This window comes from Typopeltis vanoorti, chromosome 17 (genome assembly GCF_054136105.1).
Source record: "Typopeltis vanoorti isolate ZY-2024b chromosome 17, IOZ_Tvanoo_1.0, whole genome shotgun sequence".
In the NCBI taxonomy this organism is placed as follows: domain Eukaryota; kingdom Metazoa; phylum Arthropoda; class Arachnida; order Uropygi; family Thelyphonidae; genus Typopeltis; species Typopeltis vanoorti.
This window is the reverse complement of record NC_143565.1, coordinates 106,687,150-106,712,563: the sequence shown is the minus strand read 5'-3', so window position 1 is coordinate 106,712,563 and position 25,414 is coordinate 106,687,150. Positions and strand designations below refer to the sequence as shown.

At 35.5% G+C, this 25,414-nt stretch overlaps 1 protein-coding gene across 7 annotated transcripts in view; it reads left to right on the top strand.

The window, feature by feature from the left end:
* LOC150097746 (MAP/microtubule affinity-regulating kinase 3-like) overlaps positions 1 to 25,414 on the top strand; it is a 297,798-nt gene that overhangs the window by 105,344 nt on the left and 167,040 nt on the right. For all 7 annotated transcript variants that reach the window (XM_090407471.1, XM_090407465.1, XM_090407466.1 and 4 more), the window contains exons 11-13: positions 6,852 to 6,971; positions 12,709 to 12,808; positions 23,789 to 23,901. In XM_090407471.1, the coding sequence (XP_090263597.1) occupies positions 6,852 to 6,971; positions 12,709 to 12,808; positions 23,789 to 23,901 (333 nt within the window). The remainder of the gene's footprint in view (positions 1 to 6,851; positions 6,972 to 12,708; positions 12,809 to 23,788; positions 23,902 to 25,414) is intronic.

The following is a 25,414-nucleotide window of genomic DNA, read 5'->3' as shown; positions in this document are numbered from 1 at the left end:
GGGTGGCTTTAAGTAAGAGTTGATGTAAGATAACTAAGGAGATCTCAACACAGCTTATATAAAATGCAGGAAACCAACTGGGACTGCTGACTCAGTATCCATGGTAATGGGGTGCCTCATTTCAATATATCTGTGTTGAGGCTTAACTAACTAGGATGGGTTTACACTTTGGGATTAAGCTGAACAAATTATATCCTGTACCATCTTAAACTTCATATATATTATGATAGTGTAACATTAGATATGACTGTTTTTTGTTGATAAAATTGGGAGCAAAACAGTAAAGTCAGCTAATGAAGTAACTTCATCAGAACTTTTGGTAGGCACTATCAGTGTGTGTAAGAATTAGCGAAATTGAAGCAGAGAAATTAGAGAAAAGCATCATAATTGCTGTTACTGAACCATGTAACAGCATGTTACATGGTTCAGTAACAGCAATTTAACATGTAAAATAACATGTAAAAAGATAACATTCTTCTAAATAATAATCATATTCAGACAATGGTGATCAGAAAAGTGTTTTTACATGAAATATGAAGATAAACTTTTTGAATGTGTCAATTTCAAGTAGAATGATGTGGGCAGATTTTCATAATAGGAAATTGGACAGTAACATTTATTTGTGCTTATAATCCACAGTAGATTCTAACAGAGAAGAATTGGAATTCTTTCATTAGAGAGAAAAAGAAATTTAAAAAAAAAAAGTAAAACTGGTTAAAGAATGTTTGGAAAAATTCAGATGAAAGGACGGGGCTAATAATAATAGAAAGCACATAGTTCTTCCATTATTATTAGTTTCATCCGTTTGATTATTTCTTAGGACATGCACAGATTAGTCATTATTAATATGATCTATCATAAAAATATGCATAAATTCACATGGAGGGAACATGCAGAACTACACATCTTCTATATATTTTTTGTTACACATGTAATTTTATTCAATAACTCCAACATATTTCATCCAATGTTATGTGGACATTATCAGAGAGACAGACTGTTAGCTATATTCAAAACATAAATCACAATGAGTCCTAAAGCATGTGTATACTAGCTTGTGTCTCGGTTACATAATAGAAATATATAGTAATAATAGGGCTAATAATAATCGAAAATATAAAGCACTTCCATTATTATTAGCTCCATCCTTTTGATTATTTCTTGTTAAATTTCTTCTTAGGGCATGCACAGATTAGTCATTGTTAATATGATCCATTATAGATTTATACATTTCACATGGAGAGAACATGCAAAACTTCATGGCTTATACGTGTAACAAGAAATTTATGGAATTTTATTCAATAACTCCAATATATTTCATCCAACATTATGTGGACCTTATCTTGGAGACAGGCCGTTAACTGTATTCAAAGCATGAATCACAATAAGTCAAAGCATGTGTATACTAGCTTGTGTCTTGATTACAGTATAAGTACGAGGGTGGTCTAAAAAGTTCTCAGCCTAACAATGAAAAATGAATTTATAATTTCAAAATTATTTTTATTTTTCAACATAATCTCCCTTAAGACTAATACATTTATTCCAGCGATGCTCCAGCGCCATTATCCCGTCCCTGTAGTGGTTCTCAGTAAGATTTGCAAAATACCCCTCTACAGCCGCAATCACCTCTTGATTCTAAGAAAAACGCTGACTAGCAAGGAAAAGTTTTAGTTTTGGGAAGAGAAGAGATAGAAGTCAGAGGGAGCCAAATCTGGGGAATAGAGTGGATGTTCCAACAATTCATAGTGCAGATCTCTTCATTTTCCCATTGCCAAAACACCTTTGTGGGCAGGTGCATTGTCCTGATGAAAGACGATTTTTTTTCCTGCAAACCACATCTTTTCTCACGAATTTTTTCGTCTACTCTGCTGTTTGGATTCTGGTGTGTAATGGTGAATCCAAGTCTCATCCACAGTAATAAATCGACACACAAAATCAGTTTTATTCTTGTTAAAATGCTCTAAGCACTCTTCAGAGAGTTTCATGTGAGTGTGTTTTTGATCTGCTGTGAGCAAGCGCAAAGCTTTTTCATTTGCAATTCTTCATGCAAAATATATCCTATGTGTTCTTTTGAAATACCTATAGTCTCAGCAATTTCACGCAGTTTGACTCGGTGGTCATCCAATACTATATCATGCACTTGATCAATGATTTCTGGTGTTGTTACACTTTTTGGACTTCCTTCATGTGGAACATCTTCAAGGCTGGTACAGCCATGTTTAAACTTGGCAGCCCATTTCTTAATTGTTGAAAATGAAGGAGAAGAGTACTCATAAACTTTTATGAACTTCAAATGAATTTCATTTGGTGTTAAATCTTCTTTCATAAAAATTTTTTATTCATTTGAAGGGATACAGATAACACTTTTGCTTCAGACAGCTGTATCAAACAAAAACTACTCGATAGAATGATTTGCAATTTCACATGGATGCTTATGACAGATGTACCAACTTAGAAAAAAAATATCTTGCCGATAGTGTTGCCATCTATGGTCAAGGTCGAGAACTTTTCAGACCTCCCTTGTATATGATTGCACTATTAGAATTCAAAGGAATAATTGTAAAAGATGTGTAGATAAAAAAATATTTTTAAAAAAATTATTTTTTTAGCCTCATTTGTATTATTGTCGTTGATACAAGGATATAAGGGATTTGAAGGAGGAAACTTTTATCCTTTCTTGATGTTCTTATAAAAATGAGATAAAGTTCACTCACCACTTCTGTCAACTGCAAACCTTTTTCTGGTTACTGTATCCATAAGACATCAGCTCACCATCCTTTGCAGAAATATGGTATTAGCAAATCATTACTATCAAAAGCTCACACAATCTGTTTTTCAGCTATATCTTTGCAAAAGGAAATCTCCACCAAGAAGAAAAACCTTCTCCAAATGGCAACAACCCAAGAATTATGAACAAAATCATCAACCATTGTAGTCCCAACTCTACAAGAAGAGATGACTCTCATGAGATATCTATTCCTTTGTATTCAGGGAACCTCTGAACATGTTACTTGTATCCTGAAGAAATTCAATCTTTCAGTCATGTATAAACCTATTGACCAAATCAAGTCCAAAATAAACTGCAACTGGAATGACTTCTAATGGGACTATATTGATCAAGTACATATAATAAACAACTATGTTATACCAACTAGTTTCACCAACTAAGGCTGTTGGCATCTTCAGGGTACATAACAAAGAACAGAGCACGTACAATACGTGCATAGAGTGTGCATGATCTCACTTGTTGTTATTTAGGAATGTTCTATAGTTGGCACTGTAATTCATTTCTAGTGAGTTAAGAGAACTAATAAGGGTCTTCCAGATCATGGGCAAGATTAGTCCTTGGTTCCTGGTTCCTATTAAGGTTTTGTATACAGCGGGCAACTGCTGTGGCTCCTTTAAAAATTCGGGAGCGGAAGTCCTCCTCTATGTAAGGAATTGTGCTTCTGTCCCACTCTATGATATGGTTCGTTCTTGAGAAATGAAAAGGTAACCCCGATTTTTCTTTTCTGTTATTATTGATGTCGCCAATGTGCTCTTTTTGCCTAATTTCAAGGCTCCTTGAAGTCTGGCCGATGTAATTCAAGCTGCACAAGCAGGGTATGTTGTAAACTCCAGCATATTTGAAGAAAGGCTGGCTATCTTTTGGAGATCTTAAGAATTGCCTAATCATTTCTGTAGGTTTAAATAATAACAAAGAAGAAAAATCGGGGTTAGCTTTTCATTTCTCAAGAACGAACCATATCATAGAGTGGGACAGAAGCACAATTCCTTACATAGGGGAGGACTTCCGCTCCCGAATTTTTAAAGGAGCCACAGCAGTTGCCCGCTGTATACAAAACCTTAATAGGAACCAAGGACCAATCTTGCCCGCGATCTGTAAGACCCTTATTAGATCTCTTAACTCACCAGAACTGAATTACAGTGCCAACTATAGAATGTTCCTAAATAACAACAAGTGAGATCATGCATGCTCTATGCATGTATTGTACCCGCTCTGTTCTTTGTCTAATATAATTGGAATCGGTTGATTATAGTTCAAACAAAAGTCATGGGAGGACTTTGGCAAGAATATAGAAAATAAATATCAAGAAGGTGGCAAAATATTCTGGAGGTTGTTGAAGAAACTTAGGAATGGAGGAAAGAGTGCTGTAAAAGGAGTTAGAGATGATAAAGGTGACATGAAAACAGGAAAAAAAGATATCCTTGAAGTATGGAGTAATTACTTTGAAAAACTGCTAAATGAAACAAGAAGTGATGACAGCACAGTGATAAAAAAACACTGACCAGGCATGCAGTCAGGAATACATATCCATACTTGAAGTAGAAAAAGCCATCAAAGGCTTGAAATGTGGAAAGGCAGCAGGAGTAGATGATATTCGACCAGAAATGCTGAAGTATGGTGGTATAAGAGTCTTACAGTGGTGGCTGCACTGCATAGTTCAGAAAGCCTGGACAGAGGGACGAATTCCCGATGATTGGAGTAGAGCTCTCATAGTACCCATATATAAAAAGTGAAATAAAACTGAATGTGAGAATTACAGAGGTATTTCCCTACTGAGTGTTCCTGGCAAGATCTATGCAAGTATACTTGAGAAACGGTTGAGAAGAATTGTGGAAGAAAAGCTTAGTGAAGAACAAGCTGGATTCAGGCCAAATATAGGCTGTCAAGATCAGATCTTCACTTTACGACAAATAGTGGAGAAAGCATGGGAATATAACAAAGATCTGTATTTAAGCTTTGTCGATTTGGAAAAGGCATATGATAAGGTGCCAAGAGAGAAGCTATTCAATACGCTGCAGTTATATGGTGTCAATGGGGCATTATATCAAGCAATACTTAGTCTTTATTTGAGTTGTAAGTCAGCAGTTAGAATTGAAGGAAGTACAGGAAGATGGTTTAATGTTAAATCTGGTGTGAGACAAGGATGTACATTATCCCCTCTGTTATTCATTATCTATATGGATCACATTATGAAGGAAAGTGGTATTAAACCTGATATCAAAATTGGAGATGTTAATGTCAGCTCTTTGCTTTATGCGGATGATGTTATACTTCTAAATAAATCTGCTACAAGTCTGCAAGATTCTCTGACTAAATTGAATAGTTGTTGTAATAGATATGGTATGAAGGTCAGCAATAAAAAGACAAAGACAATGAAAATAGGCAGAATCATTGAAAATGTCAATGGAGAACCTGTGGGACAAGTAAAACATTTCAGCTACTTAGGCACGATTTTTAGTGAAGATGGTAAATTAAATATAGAAATAGACAGCAGAATCAGCAAAGCTGGTATGGTGGGAAGTCAATTGAATAAATTCATATGGAATAAGAGAGAAATTAGTCGGAACACTAAATTAGCTGTATACAAGACAGTGTTCAAACCAGTTTTAACTTATGGATCTGAGAGCTGGGTCAGAAGTAAAACACTTGACCAAAGACTAGAGACCACAGATATGAGAGTCCTGAGAAAGATTATAGGCGTGAACAGATGGCATCAATGGCAATATCATATTAAAAATGAGGATATTAGGAAAGAACTTGACATTGTCAGCATCCAGGAATGCATTAGCAGAGCTAATCTCAGGTGGTGTGATCACTTAAATAGAATGGGAGAGGAAAGTTTAGCAAAACAAGTGTTCTCTGCCAGGTTGGCAGGAAAACGACCCAGAGGAAGACCAAGATATAGGTGGATTGATACGGTACAAAGTGCCTTAGACGATAGAAATATAAAATCTGATAATGTTGGAGTCTTGACAAGTAACAGACTGATTTGGAGGAAAATTGTAGATAGGAAGTTAGTAATGATGTAATTTTTTCATGTAGTACTGTCATATCCTGTACACTCCTTGAGGGTACATGGCAGGAAGTTGATGATGATGATGATGATTATAGTTTGTAACAGTTTTTTACTTTTTAGTGCCTTACATCAGTTATGTACCTTGAAGATGCCAACAGCCTTAGTTGGTGAAACTAGTTGGTATAACATAGTTGTTTATTATATGTACTTGATCAATAATCCCATTAGAAGTCATTCCAGAGCTTTTATGGTCAAGAAAATTGAACATTTTTTAACATAAACTGCAACTGCTATTGCTACCTAGAGTTCTATCAATTCTCCATAACTGCAGCTTATCCTATTTTGTGCAAATTGGCCACTCCATCACAAAATATATTTTTGAACACCAATCTTGCATTGAACTAAATAAATGTCACAAGTCTGCTCTTGCATAACACAGAATTGTTAACACTAGTACTAGGATCATAATACTAAGCTTCTGTGTAGAAGAACTTATATGATTGAGCATCTTTTTAAAGTAAGTGCTGAACTTCTTTGTCCAAATTTCAATGTCAATGAGGAACTGACTTTATATGCCAAAAATATGAGAAATAATCTTGGAAAACTAGTGCCAATAAAATAGTAGGTACTAGTCTGCATCCACATGACATGTACACTATTAATAAAGGTGCCATGGCATAGTATTCCTTCTCCCCTAATAGTATAATAAATTTTAATCTGGTGCTCTCAAGACTACACAGGAAAAAAATGCTACCATTCTCAATGCACATAAGAATTGTTGTTTTTGAATTTTCAGTTATTCATTCCTGAATCCAAAATATTTGAATCTACTTTTTACTTTTAATTAAACTTCTTTGCTGGGAATACAAGGTCTTATGCTAATGGATTTTACATAGCTATGACTCCACCAAAGGATTTGATTCCTTTATTTTTGTCTCCTGAAATTTTAATTCTTCATATGATGCTGACTAAATTCAGTTACCATTTGATATTGTTTGTTTCATTACTCTGATCACTGGAAACTAATATTTGATGTGCATTTTGCAGGAATTAAGGGAGCGTGTATTACGTGGAAAATACAGGATACCTTTTTATATGTCTACAGATTGTGAAAATCTCTTAAAAAAATTTTTGGTTTTGAATCCAGGAAAAAGGGCTTCATTAGAAGTAAGTTGCTATATTTTAAATTTTGTAATTTAATGTTATATTCACTTTATAAACATTAAATTTTAATACTGCTAACCTAAGATTTTGGAATGTAATCACACAGATTTTGATAAATGGGCAATACACATAATCCATACAGCATATTTCATTATCCCCAGTTACAAACCTACCGTTCGTAATTTTTAATTTAGAATTGAATTCTTTGGAGTCACATGTTATAAGTGGTGATTAGGTTTCTCACTTAACCTGCAAACATCTGGCCGGAAAACTGCAAACAATGAAATTTAATAATTAATGTCTTTGCTGATGCCTATTAAATGATATGAGGTGCTACCCAAAAGTTGGATGTGTGTGTGTGGGGGGGGGACCAGTTGTAGTACAGCCTTCTGCTGCTATAAGGGGTGTACAGTATCCTTCGTGAATCAATATGCCAGCAAGTAAAGGCTGCATTCTTGGTTTACATGCGTTTTTGTAATGTCATGTTTTAGTGGTTCATCAATTTTCTTTTTCTCCAAGAATCTGCATCAAATTTTGTTTCAATCTAAAAAAAAAAAAAAGAAAGAAAGAAAGAAACTGCTACAAAAGCTGACCAAATGCTTAAGGAAGCATTTGGAAGTTTCCAAATTCACTGCAGCTGAGAACATATATTTAGTTCACAGCAGTGTCAAGTCAGTGTTGATCCTTTTTTTTCCCCTGACATCCAAGGCATTACCCACAATGAATTCCTTCACCTTCAGTCAAACTATCAATGGCAAGTTTTACCGTGAGGTTTTGAAGTGGCTAAGGGAGAGTAATAGTCAGCACAAATGTCTAGGCCAAGTGGAAGACTGACTAGGTTCTCCTCCATGACTCATTGTTCAACTGTTCCTGGCTTCCAAAAACACTATATTCATTTCCCCATCCCTATTCACCCTGCCTCACCCCCTGCAATTTTTTCATCTCCAAGATGAAATTCCAGCTAAAAAAGAGTTTTGGGTTATTTTTGCATGATTGAGATCTAGGCAGAATCATAGGAGGTACTTCCAGGGATGCATGACCATGGAAAATCTGCTGGGATTGCTGTATACATGCCTAAGGGAAATATTTCAAAGGGGTTGGTAGAAACCAAGAATTAAGGTAATTTAAAAAAAAAAAAAATTATGGTCAAATTCCCTGAATATTTCGGTTACACCTTATAAATGTATTGCAATGCTCTTTTTCTTTCCTCTTGGTTAAATATTGTTTGTTTTCATTTTGCATATTATATCTTCGTTAGTTTGATAGATATGTCACATTTGTATATTTCTTATTTTTTTACAAAACCTGTAATGAAAATATTTAGCACCTTGGGCTGCTGAAGTATTAAGCAGATTAAGGTCGTTTTCTAGAACTCAGTCTGAATAAGTGCATTAACTATACATTCATGTATATATATTATTTTTCTAGGAAGTCAATAACAGTTATAAAATATTCAGTTTTAAGTAAAAAGTTGATAACAGAAAAGTAAGACACATAAAGCAGTGGAATAATACTTCATTATTAAAACCTTAATAAGTGTGAACTGATTAGAGACAATTATAAAAAGGCACATTTCATAATACCTTTATTATGTAGTGATATCATTCATTATTGCAAAAGTTGAAAACAGGGCATGTTGGATATATATGCAGTGTAAACAATGTCTGTCAGTAACAGTGATCTAGTTACCATCAAAATTCAAATGCAAAGTTTTAGTATAGATCTTAAATGCTAGGTTTCACCGAAGTAGACCAGAATTATTACTATCATTTCATTCTAAATATCAAATTTCATTAAATTCATTCATTTGTGGAAGTTTGTGAAAGCAGGTCATTTATATACAAGAGGAAGAGAGTGGGTGAAAAAACAGAACCCTGGGGTACTCCTACATTAGTGGGGAAATCTGAAGAGAGAAAACCATCCACTATGACACATACTGAGTGACCAGTGAGAAAGTTGATCCAGTTGCAGAGTGTGGAAGCAGACCATAGGATGGCAGTTTGCTGAGCATGCCCCTTTGTGGAACTTGATCAGATGTCTTTGAAATGTTGAGGCCATCTACAAGTATTTCTCAGAATTTTTCTATAGCTTGAGTCCAGAGGTGGGTGGTGAAAGCAAGAGCAGCTATAGATTGTAAGTGGTGGAATCCATACTGCTGGTCTTTGATTATTTGGTAGGTCTTTAGGTAGTTCAAGAGTTGGTTGACTTTTATCACCTTTCTTTGGGAATGGGCTGGATGTGGGGCTGTTTCCATGTTGTAGGATAAATGCCAGTTGAACAGGATAGATTGAAGAGGCAATACAAGATAGGTGTTAGTTCAGTTCTAAGTCACACGTTTTTAAGATAATAGGTGGGATACCATCAGGATCATGTGTGTTATTTATGTTCAAATTATTAAGGAGTCTTCTGATTTTTCTGGCAGCAAAAGACTGTGTGTGACATGGAGAGTGAGAGCAGTTCTTGGTGCTGTGGAAGAAACTTTATCCAGGTCACCAGTGAAAGAATCGGAAGATAAGAGCAATTGTCAGTAAGTTGGCCTTGTCTTTAGGTGAGATGAGTATAGTACCATCTGGATGTAAGAGTGATGGAAGTCTGGTTGGGCAAAAATTGCACCCAGTTGCTCTCTTGGCAAGGGACCAAGAGCAATTGCCATTTATGCAGGAGAGAGAGAGAGTTTGCAGCATTTGGCCTTTTCAAAGTTCGATTTAGTGATAATTCTTTAACAGTTGTTGAGAGCTGTGTGGAGTGAGTAGCTGGAGTTTTGGTCTTTTGTAGTATGTGGAGATTTTTTCTTTTACTACATTGGCACACTGTTTTTGAGAACCATGGTTTATGGTGGCTGTGAATTTGGAGTGGAATAAGGAAAGAAGGCCTTCATTCTTGTGAGGATGATTACTGTTATTCAGTCCAAACAGGTCTTAGTGTTTGGAGTAGAAGAACTGAAACAGTATTAAGACCATGGTTAAAAGGAATAGAAGTCACAGAGATCATTCCATTTGGCAGATATAGTGCCAAGGACATGAGACTGAGAACTGGTGGGTGAAGGTTGTTCTGTGACAAAAAAGACTTGTATGAGGTTGTGATCAGAGTTACCGAGAGGAGACTGATATTCACAGTATACTTAGAAGGGGAGCTTGTTAAGAAGAGATCAAGTGTATTGGCAAATTGTGGAGGGTGTTGTCAGGTATTCTGGTAGAAAGATTGATAATTGTGATAGGTATTGCTAATGGCAAACACCTCAGCATCCCTGCCTGCCTGCTTGATTGGTGAAACTTGAGAAGGGAAGCCAATTTGACTTGTGGATCTTGAAGTCCCCAAGAAAGATGACTTTGCCATTAGGGTATTTTACCTGTAGAAAGTCTAACTTTAGAGAGAGAGAGTTTAAGGGGTTAATTGGTTAAAGGAGTTTGGAGAGCAGCAGAGAAAGCATATGAAAAGTCAGGTTAGTTTTGGTAGAGGAATTTTAAGCCAAAGCTGATCGAACGCAGGGGGGGGGGTATTTGGGGTTTGTTACCAACATTACAAATGCCACATAAACTGAATCTTGTAGGAACTGGCTACTTGAAGGATGAGATTTCAGAGGCTGTAAGAATCTATAGATCTTGTATAGTGGAGTGAAAGTTACTTTTATGCCATGGATTCAGAGAATTCAAGAAATTTTGTTTGTAACACTGCTGGGTTTAAGGAAGGGTGACTGCACTTTTGAAGTCTTTTTGTCAATATCTTGAGGATGGGGGGGGAATGTGCAAAAGCTTGTTCGTCATCTCACATCACCTTATCTATTAAGAGAAAAGAGTGGGTGGGGTATTACAGTTCTTTAATTCTTTACTTTGTGTTGCTAGTATGCTTTCTCTCTCCCTTAGGTTTGATTATTCCTACTCTCTGCAATGGATAACAGTGAAAAGAAACATGGAAGGAATCTGTTAGTATTGATGGGTTTGTTGTATAATTATTTTTTTTTTTTTTTTCCTTTTTTCAGAGGCTTCTAGGAAAGAAAAGCTAATGTTCTGTTGTTTAGTTTAAGAATAAACTTTATACTAAAGCATATATGTAGAAAGGCTTAAGTGTTTCTAGTTATTCAGAATAGTGCTTCTAGATATAAACAACACCAAGAGAAGAAAAAAGAAATTTATTGAATGTTTTTGAATATTGAATATTTTGCTGGTTTTATATCTGGTATTGTCAGACTACAAAATTACAACTGTGACACTTCAGCTAACTATCCTCATTCATTCTTCTGAGGATCAACTTCATCCTTTTGCATATTCTGGAGTGTATAAAGTTCCTTGTGCCTACAGTTTGGCCTACTTTAGACAGACTGATAAATCAGTAAACATTAGCCCTGAAGAACACAAATCTGTGATCATCTGTCTGGCTAGTTGGTACTGGCAGGCCATACTCAGGATACTCTTTCATATAGGATTTAAATGGAAGAAGAAGACATCAGTATTACATAGAAGTCATTATACATCTGAAAGAGAGACTATTTTTAGAATGAGCACCAACCATGAAACACATCTTCTCCCCCCCCCCCCCCAACTGCAAGTATGGCTGCATTAATTTGCCAGACATTTGGATGGCATTCATTCTGAGGCCAGATAGCCTGACTTTTCCAAATTAACTTTATGGTGGTTATCAAGCCCATAGAGGGTGCCTTGTTAGGACATTAGTTTGTTTTTCGGTTACAATTTGAATTGTTTCTACAGTGATTTAGTTGATTGCTGTGTGCTTATCGTAGTTGTAATTTTGTACTCTGAAGAAACTGGATAGAAAACCAGCAAAATATTAGTAAGTTCAATAAATTAATTTTATTTTTTTCTTCTCTTGGTGTTGTCTATACCGAAGTGCTGTTATGAAGTTTACACTAAAGTGTAGGCCATTTGAACCTGCCAGATGATGAAAATACCATCTACCATCATAGTCAAATTTTAGGATTTTAATGGTTAGGCTTTTGTGGATTCCTCAAAAGCCTGTTTGAGGAATATCTATCATACAATTCCTTAAACCAATTTACTGTTGGAGTGCTCACAACTACCTCTGGCAATCCATTCCACTCATTTACCATTCTCCAAGTAAAAAACCTAGTCTGCACATCCTTACTAACCACACTCTTAGACAACTTCCAAGTGCGATCCCTTGTCTTCTCCCTACTTCCCATGTATTTAAAAATTTTATCTGTGTCAATCTTATAAAATTCCTTTAGTAACTTATAAGTTTCTATCATATTCCCTCTCCTCTGCTTGTTGGCTAAACTCTGCAATTCACATACCCTCAATTTAGCCGACAAGCAGAGGAGAAGGGATATGATAGAAACTTATAAGTTACTAAAGGGATTTTATAAGATTGACACAGATGAAATTTTTAAATACATGGGAAGTAGGGAGAAGACAAGGGATCACATTTGGAAGTTGTCTAAGAGTGTGGTTAGTTAAGGGTGTGCAGATTAGGTTTTTTACTTGGTGAATAAGTGGAATGGATTGCTAGAGGTGGTTGTGAGCACTCCAAAAGTGAATTGGTTAAAGGAATTGTATGATAGATATTGTGTTAATGGATATAGTAATCTACATTACTATAAGATTATCAGACAAAGGAGAAATTAAAAATATGTGTTATGGATAGAACAGATTGATTGGCAGTATTGATGTAACAAAATGGAACTGTAAAATTTTTTTTATTATTATAAAAATTGTGAATTTTTTCAGTCATTTCCAACATTTTCAGTCATAATTTTACTCAATAGACTATAATGAAGGATAAATGGATGAATATTGGCTATGAAGATGAGGAACTAAAACCCTATGTTGAACCAGAACCAGATTTTAATGATTCCAGAAGAATGGGTAAGTTAATCAGAAATTAACTGTTTGTTTTTAATGCTTGCATTCTTTTTCTTTTGATAGTTATTAGCTTAACATTTTTATTCTGAATGTCATATTTCTTCTTTATACCAACAAGAGATAAACTGTAGAAGTTGCTTTAACTAAGGTGTATGTTTTGATTTTTCTTTTTCCATAGAAATCAGAACACGTCTTTGCTGTTGAATATTATTACACTCTCCAAAATGAGAGAGTAATAATATTCAGACAGTAAAGATGGCATTTAAAAAATTTCTCAAAAAGTACTGTCTTAAGAGAAATTATCACTCTCTGCAACAGTACTGACAAAATTATGTTTTGTCAGTACTGTTATTGATGTATCATCATCATCAGTAACTGATCAAGCAAGAAATCTATCACCAGATAGATGAAATCAGTAGATCAAAACAGATTTTTGTCATCTTGTGCTTCAAGAGAATACTAAGAAAAATTTAAGAGTGAAGCACTCTGAAACTAGCTAAATAAAAGTCATGGGGAAAAACTTTGGTAAGAACATAGAAAATAAAGAGAGTAGTTATTTAATTACTAAAGAAAGAGCCAAAAGACTTGATTTTGGCAATGTAAAATTACGTATACAAATTGGATATTAAATCCAACATTATTTCAAAGCTGAATGTTTGTAGAAACTATGAAATTTTCATAAGTTGACCTGAGAGCTTGCGAGAATACAATCTTCGGTCTCTCAGTTGCCTAAGTTTGGACTACTTAAAAGACATGAGTGCTGCCCAAGTGTCCTTATATTCACCTTTTATTAGTCCATTTGATAGAGTTCACTTATGAAAAATACATTTCTCTGACATCTCGATTTCTTAGTACCGAAGGAGAGTTTTCGCTTTCTTAAGGTTTCTGCCTGGTCTCTGAAGAGAACCAACCAGTTCAAAACAGCTGTCAGGCCAGCGAAACCTTTATCAAATGAACTAGTAAAAGGTGAATATATGGATGCTTGGGCAGTGCTCATTTTAAGGAGTCCAAGCTAAGGCATCTCGGAGAATACCAAGGATTGTATTCTCATAAACCTCAGGTCAACTTACAAAATTTTCATGGTTTCTACAAACATTTGGCTTTGAAATAATGTTGGATATAATATCCACTTTGCTTATGTAATAAACCATTAGGTTCTTGACTTATGCAGTTAATTTGTGCTTTCAAAGGTATCCATGCAAAGTGAAAATTTGCATAAGTTGAATTGTTTAAATATGATGGATTTTTGATAAATCTATTCATTTCAAATATAATTATTAAAGTTAAACGGTTCTGCTTATTGAAAGAAAACGTTGAGAAAAATGAATCTACTCAATATCCTGTCTTCCAATGTTCATTATATTTGTTTTACTTGAATTTATAATCATATTGTAATTTTGCAAACTGGGAAACTTGATAGAAAGTTGGTGACAATATAAATTTTCATGTAGTACCATCTTAGAATGTCCTGTACACCACTCGAGGCCACATATCAGGATTTTGATTGTGGTGGTGATGAACTGCTTAATATGTAAAAGATACTTTAAAACAGTTAATAGGAAGTAATTTAACAAATATCAACTGTTATAGTCACCAGTTAAAGTTGTATCTAGTTGTAATTAGAATTAATAGGACAGAATAAATTTAACACAGAAATATAGCATACTCTGATAATTGCAGATATAACTTGTTACTAATTACACATGAAAACAGTTATATATTAAGATACAGATGCTATATTACACACAAATGAACTTTTGATGTATACAGTAGATTCTGATTAATCAGGGCAGCTATTTATTTCGGATAAACATTGATAAATGGAAACAATTGCACAATATAACCCAAAGTTGCTCCGCTTATTTGAGCCAGCTTGCTGCTTTATTGAGACAGTTGCTGTAGATGAGTTGCATAGAGATGTTGTTTCATTCAACACCGGGATACAGAGTAGAGAGGATGTGTATATTTTTACAGCGTAGCAATTCTACTTACAGTGACTGCTAGGTAGTGTGTTTTTGATTGAAACAGGGGTGTTAATTTTTTAGTAAAAAGTGTAACAAACAGTGTAGTGATTTAATTTTTTATTTATTTATTATAAGGTCCCTGTCAAGATGCAAAGGAAAGATCTAATGTTAGCAGATTAAATGGCCTTGACAAAATAAAAAGCCAACCATCTAACACTAGTCATTGTCGGCTGGCAGAGATAACCAGTGTTCCAAAATCTACAATTGCACGTTTGTTAGGCCAGCAGGACAAATTGTGAGAAAAATGTGCATTGCACAATGGACAACAGGGAAAATCCCCAAAAAATGGAAGTGAGAAGTTCAGATGTTGAGGAAGCTCTCAATCAATGGTTTTCTATTGTAACTGGATGAGATTTGTTAATGGTCAAATGTTAAAAACCAAATTGGAAGAGTTAGCTACAAAGCTGGCCATATGAGCTTTAAAGCTACACATGGTTGGTTATCATGATGGAAAACCAGACATGAAATAAAATTCATGGTGAGAAGGACAGTGTTGATACTGTGAGTGCTGAACAGTGGAAATCAACTAAACTATCCGAATTGCTGCAGAAGTTTAGTCCTGGTGAAATCCGTGATGCTGATGAAACAGGTCTGTTTTACCATGCCACACCAGACAGTTCCCTGAGGTATAAATTTGCAGTGCTGTCAGGTTTAAAAAAAAAAATGGATCACCTTACTGTGTTGTGCTGTAACATGTCAGGAAGTGACAAATAGAAGTTGTTGGTTATTGGAAAAAGCTCCAAGCTTTGATGTTTTAAAGGGTTTAGAATGGATAGTTTGCCAGTTCTGTATAATGTCAACAAGAATGCATGGACGATATCTGTTTTTAGGAATGGCTAATGAGTTGGGATGCAGAATTGCAATGAAATTCAAGAAAAAATTCTTCTGCTACTGGCCAACTGGTAACTGTGGTCGTTTACAACAAGATCATGTTGTTGTGGATTTATCATCGTTAACCTTAACCGAAGAAGCCACGAGTGCATTAAGTCGAGGACACAATTTTGCCGTTACTCCCAAGCAAGTTCCAAAAGCCAAAATAATGGCTTCTGTTGAATGGGGAATATACTACCTACCTCCAGTAACAGCCAATAACATTAGTTTAGATGTGGCCAACATCCAAATCCATTCTAAGCCTCCCAAAAACGATATCCCACATTAGGAAATCATGGTTCTAAAAGAGCTATACAATAATAACACGTTGTTATAACCAAAGCAGACAAAGATTTCAGCAGAATATGAAAGCAAAATGCACACTTCTACAAGATCAGTCAACATACAAAATTGTAGATTGGGATCCCACCAACTTGCAAAAGAATAAGGTGTACAAATTATTGAAAAAAATCCCTTCCTGGCCTAAAGAAATAGTTAACAAACTGAAGCCCTTCCACATTAAAACACCAATGGAGTACCAAAAATTCACAAACAAGGTACACTGTTACGCCCTATTGTGGATAGTATAGACACTCTCACATACAAACTTGCTGGACATTTAGCTATGCTATTAGCCACTCTCACAAACAATTCTCCCTCCTTTGTTAAAATTTCTGTCCACCTAAAAAGTATTTTAGAAAACCATATCTTAAAAAGTTCAGACATAATGGTAAGTTTTGATATCACCTCACTACTCAGATGTACTATTAATTGAAACCCTTGATTTACTAAAGTCACACTTTCTCCCTGATGTATTAAACTTTTTAAATTAACAGTACATGCAGGTTATTTTACATGGAAAGGGAGAATATGTAAACAGTTAGATGGGACAGCAATGCCCCCCCCCCAGCCAACTTCTACATAGAGCACTTGGAAAAGCTAGCTATCTATCAATACAGCCACTCTCAAACCAATGCTTTGGCTGCGCTATGTTGATGATGTGCTGACTATTTGGTCACCTGACCCAGAAACATTGGATACATTCATAGTGCATTTAAATAGCCAACATCCAAAAATGGGGTGCTTAAGGGTCAAAGCTGTATAACTGAGAGGAGACCTCCACATAGCCTTTAAAGGAATGCAGAGAACCGACCAGGGCTTCTGACCTAATGTCCAATCCTCACCTTCTCGTGGTGCACCCTGTTGGGTATCTACTTTGATACTGAACGAACGAGGATGGGCTGGCAATTTGGGATTTAGCCGACCAAATTGTATTCTTATTGGTTAAACCAAAATAAAAAATGATGGTACAACATGACAAAATTTCATGCCGGCTGGGGCGTCGCCCGGTTAAACAAGGCCCCCGTTGTTTTCGCCAGGGAACCAGGGCGAACAGTGAAAAGTCAGCTACTGGAACAAATCTGAAAACAAACCCCAACTCAACATCACCAGAGTTAAAGATAGGTACTATCAATGTAAGAAGCCTGAATGGCAAAGAAATGGAGCTAGCTGAGGAATTAGATAAGTACCAGATCGACATAATAGGGGTGACTGAAACAAAAAAGACCAAAACTGGTGAGATCTTTCTGAGCAATAAATACAAAATGTTATATTCAGGCAATGACAATCAAGGAAAAGAAGGAGTAGCCATAGTATTCAACACAAAATACGAGGCTAATCTTCTTGAATGGCAGTCAGTGTCAAGTAGAGTAATGTGGGCAAATATGAGAATGGGGAACTGGACAATGAGACTTATTTGTGCCTATGGTCCCACAGAAGGTTCTACTAAGGTAGAAGTGGAGGAATTTTTTGAGGCTTTAGAAAAAGCAACTGACACAATGAAAAAGGAAAAGTTGGTCCTTGTTGGGGATCTAAATAGTAGAGTAGGAAATGATTGTGAGACATACAAAAATATTTTGGGAAAATTTGGAGAAAAGAGCAAAGCTAATAATAATGGCAAATATCTGTTGGATTTCTGCTCAGGACATGGACTGGTTATTACTAACACCATGTTCCAACATAAAAATGTGCACAAATTCACATGGAGAGAAGAGGCTAGGAATAAGAAAAGTCTCATTGACTATGTTATTGTTGATAGTGATGTTTTCTCCCTGGTGCAGGACACCAGAGTGTACAGAGGATTTGAAATTGGAAGTGATCACTATTTAGTCTTGAGCAGGATAAAATTGAATTTCATATTGAAAAGAATAACATGTAAGAAAGTTTTAAAGCGAATAAAAGTTGAGCAGCTCTCAGATGTGAACTGTAGACTAAAATACAGAAATATTATTGAAAAGAAAATGAAAGAGTTTGAGAACAGGAACCAAACCTTAGAGATTCAGTGGCAAACTCTGAAGGAAACATTGATTGATTCTGCCAGAGAGGCATGTGGTAAGGTTGTGTGCAAGGATAAAAAAATCAGAGCTCCCTGGTGGACACAGGAAGTTAAAGAGGCAGTGAAGAAAAAGAAGAAAGCATATCAAAAGTTCCTGGCAAATAAGTCAGCTTTTACTCTTACAGAATATAGAGACACATGTAAGAAAGCTAAACAGTGTGTAAAACTAGCTAAACAAAAGTCATGGGAGGACTTTGGCAAGAATATAGAAAATAAATATCAAGAAGGTGGCAAAATATTCTGGAGGTTGTTGAAGAAGCTTAGGAATGGAGGAAAGAGTGCTGTAAAAGGAATTAGAGATGATAAAGGTGAAATGAAAACAGGAGAAAAAGATATCCTTGAAGTATGGAGTAATTACTTTGAAAAACTGCTAAATGAAACAAGCAGTGATGACAGCACAGTGGTAAAAAACACTGACCAGGCATGCAGTCAGGAATACATATCCATACTTGAAGTAGAAAAAGCCATCAAAGGCTTGAAATGTGGAAAGGCAGCAGGAGTAGATGATATTCGACCAGAAATGCTGAAGTATGGTGGTATAAGAGTCTTACAGTGGCTGCACTGCATAGTTCAGAAAGCCTGGACAGAGGGACGAATTCCCGATGATTGGAGTAGAGCTCTCATAGTACCCATATATAAAAAGGGAAATAAAACTGAATGTGAGAATTACAGAGGTATTTCCCTACTGAGTGTTCCTGGCAAGATCTATGCAAGTATACTTGAGAAACATTGTTGAGAAGAATTGTGGAAGAAAAGCTTGGTGAAGAACAAGCTGGATTCAGGCCAAATAGAGGCTGTCAGGATCAGATCTTCACTTTACGACAAATAGTCGAGAAAGCATGGGAATATAACAAAGATCTGTATTTAAGGTTTGTCGATTTGGAAAAGGCATATGACAAGGTGCCAAGAGAGAAGCTATTCAATACGCTGCAGTTATATGGTGTCAATGGGGCATTATATCAAGCAATACTTAGTCTTTATTTGAGTTGTGAGTCAGCAGTTAGAATTGAAGGAAGTACAGGAAGATGGTTTAATGTTAAATCTGGTGTGAGACAAGGATGTACATTATCCCCTCTGTTATTCATTATCTATATGGATCACATTATGAAGGAATGTGGTATTAAACCTGATATCAAAATTGGAGATGTTAATGTCAGCTCTTTACTTTATGCGGATGATGTTATACTTCTAAATAAATCTGCTACAAGTCTGCAAGATTCTCTGACTAAATTGAATAGCTGTTGTAATAGATATGGTATGAAGGTCAGCAATAAAAAGACAAAGACAATGAAAATAGGCAGAATCATTCAAAATGTCAACTGTGTTGTGAATGGAGAACCTGTGGAACAAGTAAAACATTTCAGCTACTTAGGCACAATTTTTACTGAAGATGGTAAACTAAATATAGAAATAGACAACAGAATCAGCAAAGCGGGTATCGTGGGAAGTCAATTGAATAAATACATATGGAATAAGAAAGAAATTAGTCGGAACACTAAATTAGCTGTATACAAAACTGTGTTCAAACCAATTTTAACTTATGGATCTGAGAGCTGGGTCAGAAGTAAAACACTTGACCAAAGACTAGAGACCGCAGATATGAGAGTCCTGAGAAAGATTAGAGGCATGAACAGATGGCATCAATGGCAATATCATATTAAAAATGAGGATATTAGGAAAGAACTTGACATTGTCAGCATCCAGGAATGTGTTAGCAGAGCTAATCTCAGATGGTATGGTCACTTAAATAGAATGGGAGAGGAAAGATTAGCAAAACAAGTGTTCTCTGCCAGGTTGGCAGGAAAACGACCTAGAGGAAGACCAAGATATAGGTGGATTGATACGGTACAAAGTGCCTTAGACGATAGAAATATAAGATCTGATAATGTTGGAGTCTTGACAAGGAACAGACTGATTTGGAGGAAAATTGTAGATAGGAAGTTAGTAATGATGTAATTTTTTCATGTAGTACTGTCATATCCTGTACACCCCTTGAGGGTACATAGCAGGAATTTGATGATGATGATGATGACATCCAAAAATTCACTTTATAATGGAACTAGAAGCTAATGGCTGCCTGCACTTCCTGGATACACTAATGTTTTATGGTTCCTTATCATTTTCAGGTTATAGAAAACCCACACTTACAGGGAGATATTTGCACAAACAATCACACCATCACCCATCTCAACAGTATGGTATCCTAAAAACATTAAACCACAGAACTGGAGTGATTTGTTCCAATGACAGTGCTCTCACTGCTGAACTCGCTCACTTACATCACACCTTTTTAGCTGATGACTATAATCCCCACAAGATAGACAAAATGCTAAATGCTCCCCAGAAATCCCCTTCACTGTCTACCACAGGAGACCACAGCAAAACTGTCACCATCCCATACATTCAAGGCACATCTGAAAAAATATCTAGAGTGCTTAAGAAACATCAGCTACACACTGTATTCAAACTGTATGTCAAATTTGCAACTCTCATCCATTCACCCAAGGACAGAATCTCTTCTTTATCATATGAAGTGTCCTGTTCGTGTGATCAAGGCTACTATGGATAGACAGGAAGAACTGTGGACATCTGCCTCAGTGAACATGAAAAAATACATTCCTTACTATCGCTATGGCAAGTCGGATATAGCAGACCATACCTTGGATACCCCTGATCAATTGGAAAAAAAACAAACAAAAGTACTGCACAGAAGTTGTTGTAAGTCAGAGAGATTGTTCTTTGATTCAACAAAAGCCTTGAAACCTACTCCAAACCTCAACAAGTATGGCTGTATAAATTTGCCAAAGATTTGGGAGACGGTCATCTTATGAGACCAAAATAATACCTGCTTTTTCTCTCTTTTTTTTCCCCCAACATAGATGTGGCCTAATTAGGACTTTATGCTGCACATTATAATTGTTCAAACTAGTCCCATTGTTATACTGGATTTGTTGTTTTGTGTACTGTAACAAACAGTTTTTGTTCTCTGAAGACACTGGATAGAATACCAGCAAAATATCAGCAATAAGTTAATAGTTATTTTCTTATCAGTCTGTGGTCTCATCTATACCATTAAAATTAATCAACACTTTGATCAGGTTAGAAATCTGAGAGCTGGGTTAGAAATAAAACCCAGCTCTCTCAGATCCATAAGTTAAAATTGGTTTGAACACTGTCTTGAAAGGGCTTAGAATGGATGGTTTGCCAGTTCTGTATAATGCCTTAATATAGCTAATTTAATGTTTTGACTAATTTTTTTTCTTATTCCGTATAAATTTATTCATTTGACTTCCTACCATGCCAGCTTTGCTAATTCTGTTGTCTATTACCATATGTAATTTGCCATCTTCACTAAAAATTATGCCTAGGTAGTTGAAACGTTCTATAGGCAGTACCCTATTCAGGATACAGTTGATATTTTCAATGTATCTGCCTATTTTCATTATCTTTTGTATTATCTGAGATATTTCATAGATTGCATATATAAATGAAGTATTTATTCATATCCCAACTATGAGATAATTTCTGTTCTTTCACTAAACAAGTTTGTAGCTACAGACAAAATAAATAACAGAAATTATATATTTTTGAAGAGAAAATACTGAGAACATTTAACAGTGGTAGCAAGTTAATAACTAGCTTATGGTAGCTGCATCATGATGTTAGTGCAATGTTTGTGCCATCACTTCTAGTGAACTGGCTGTTGTGTAACCAGGAACTTTCAACCAGTAATATAACCACAACTTTTTTTATGAAAACTTTTTTTTGATTACCATAGTGTGTAATTTCCGTGATAGAGTGAAAATGTAACAGCAGTTATATTTATTTGAAGAGAAAGTCCTAACAATGTATCAGAACTGGCAGCAAGTTAATTGGCATTACTGAAACAATGAAGACAAAAACAGGTGAGATCTTACTAAATAATAAGTATAGGATACTGTTTTCAGGCAATAATGATCAAGAAAAGGAAGGCGTGGCAACAGCGTTCAACACCAAACATGAAGATAAACTTCTTGATTGTAAAGAATTTTCAAGTAGAGTTATGTGGATAAACTTCAAAGTGGGGATATGGACAATGAAACTTATTTGTGTCTGTGGTCACACAGAAGATTCTTTTAGGGAAGAAGTGGAGGAAGCAATCTCCTTGTTGGAGATCTGAAGCAGAATAGGAATGGAATCCCACCAGGCATATAGGAACATTTTGGGAAAATTTGGAGAAAAGAGTAAAGCTAATAATAATAAGTATTTACTGGACTTCTGCTCAGGACACAGACTGGTCATTGCTAATATCATGTTTCAACATAAAGATGTGCACAAGTTCACATGGAGAGAAAACACAAGAAATAAGAAAAGCCTATCTGATAGTGATATCATCATGCTGTTTCTGGATACAAGAGTGTACAGAGGATTTGAAATTAGAAGTGACCATTACTTAGTACTGAGCAGGATAAATATGGATCTCACATTGAAAAGAACAGTATGTAATAAAGTTTTAAAAATAATTAAAATTGAGCAGCTTTTACAGGTCAATTGTAGACTCAACTATACAAACATTATTGAAGAAAAAATGAAACAAATTGAAAATGAGAACTAAACCATAGTCTCAGTAGCGAACACTAAAGAAGACATTGACTGATTCAGCTAGAGAGGTATATGATGAAATTGTGAAGTTGTCTTCAAAGATAGAAAAATAAGAACACCATGGTGGACAAAAGAAGTTAAAGAAGCAGTTGTGGAAAAAAAAAAAAAAAGAAAGCATATCAAAAGTTTCTAGCAAATAAGTTGGCAGATGCTCTAAAAGAATACAGAGAAAAATGTAAGAGAGCTAAGAGGTGTGTGTGAAAGTAGCTAAACAAAAAAAGCATGGAAAGACTTTGGGAAGCGTATAGAAAATAAATATCAGGAAGGTGGCAAAATGTTCTGCAGACTATTGAAGACGCTTAGAAATGGAGGAAAGAGTACTGTAAAAGGAATCAAAGACAATAGAGGTGGTATGAAAACTGAAGACAAGAATATACTAGATGTCCAGAGTATTTTTTCAACGACTGTTAAACAAACCAAGCAGTCACAGAATCGTACTAGAAAATTTTCAAGAGGAATACAACGAAAGTAACTTTTATGTAATATTTTGGTTGCTTAATACATTCCTTATTAATGCTTTTGCAAACTTAATACATTCCTTATCTCACCAAAAGACAAATATCCTCCTCTATTTTACCCTGGAATTTACAGATTCTCTTGCTCTTGTGGCTTATGTTATTATGGACAAACTGGTCGATCTGCACACATTCACCTTGAAGAACATCAAGAATACATTTCTCTTAAAGAACCCAAAAAACCCAGTTTAGCAAGCCATGCATTATCTACAAAACACTGGATTCAGTGGAACAAAACCAAAGTTACACAAAAGTTACATTCTTCTGGAAAGACTCTACAAAGAAAGCTGCGAAGCACGCATTCACAACCTGAACAAAAGCGATTATCTAAAACTCTCTCAGTTTTGAGTAGCTGTTTTAACTAATATTCACCATTCATGTGTTCCTTAATTGTAATTAAAATTTGCTTATATTTAAAAATAATTAACTAAATTTATTAATATATAAGATTGAATAATAATGATTTAACCAAAGAATGGTTTAAACTGAAGACTTGTTAACTATTAGGAAGTACTTAAGAATTACTTCTTTTCCACAGAAATACTGCTTTCTATGGGTTATGGACAGGATGAAATTAACGAATCACTAAGAAACAAAAAGTATGATGATATAATGGCTAATTATCTACTACTAGGTAAACGGCCCTCAGAAGTAAGTAATAAACATATTTCACAAAAGTTATAAAAGAAAATTTATTATCAATGAACTCTAAAATCTACTTTAAAAATCATGAATTAATTAACTAAGAATTCTAGTTGCTTTGTGTTCCACATAGTTCTACATGCACCGAACTCATATTGTCCAAGTTTTCTTTTCTCTAAACCCCTCCCTCCAGCCATTCACAGCTTCGTGTCAATGGATCCTACATTTTATCTTCTGTTCTGCTCAAAATCCCTGTCCACTAACCAGGAATAAAATTCAGTGTATCACAACTAGTTTGAGACAAATCAAACAAATCTAAATCCAACTTAGAAAGGACCAAGTGTAGAAAATTTGCATTCTGCCTCAAACACTGGTTGTGTTTTTTGTTTCTTCAATTGGATAGAACTTCCATAACACATCCATTTCTCTTTCTCATGTGGTTGGTACCATTTTAACATTATCCAAACATAAGTCTTCCCCGCATAATTTTTCTCTTTCAAGTTTGCTTTTTAAAATGTGAAACCTACACACATAATGTTGCAAAACCTATATCATGTCAGCATGCTGTGTGGGCAAGAGGTTAAGGAGAAAGAAAGAAAGAATTTACTCAAGGTTCTAGTAATTAGGGGGTGGGTTTCTTTTTTCTTTCTTTCTTTTTTTTTTTCTTTCCCAAAGACCAAAAGTAGATGGAATAGAAAGGAGGAAGAGCAATTGGTGTGTGGTAAGTTTGAAAATGGATAGAAATTAGATGTTGACGACAGCTGCTCATGGTCTAACATTCTTGGGAGAAAGTGTAGGCATGATGGTGTTGCCCAGTTGAACAGTATTCTAAGATTTGGTGGATTTGGGATCTATATTCCAGCTGTTCAACAGATGAGAAGTAATGTCTTGAGCAGAAAAGTACAGCCTGTGTTTTTGTACTCTGAAGAAGGCTGTTGCCAAGATATGTTTGTACTTGTAAAGGCTAGAGGTGAATGTCACCCCAAGAAGAGAAATCTGATCATGTTTGGGAGATTTGAGTATTATTAGGAGTAAGGGAGAAGTAAAGTAAGAAAATATCTTAATTCACTTCCCATAAATAAGATAAGGTTGTGTTTTGGTAGCATTGAAGGTCACAATGTTAGGTTATCCTTAGGCAAATAGCAAGGAGATTAGAGTTTAAGGTATTGGTTATGGGGGATCGTGGATCTTGACATTCTAATGATTGTTCTACTAAGTAACTAGGATGAATGGAGTATACTGTTATCAGTATAGCTGTGCATAGAATTTGAGGTCAGTGAAAGAAGTTACATAAATAGTACAGGAGAAAGAGGGTGGATGGAAATGCAGAGTGCCTTAGATCAGTGGTCTCAAACTGGTGGGCCACATCCGGCCCGCGAATACATTTCAATTACGTATTTATTGTAAATACAGTACTTATAGTTTTAGAGACATAGAGATATGGACTGAGCTTATGTGCACATAAGCTCAGTCCATATCTACAATTTACAATCAGTAAATTTAGTTCGCCAGCCGACTGTGG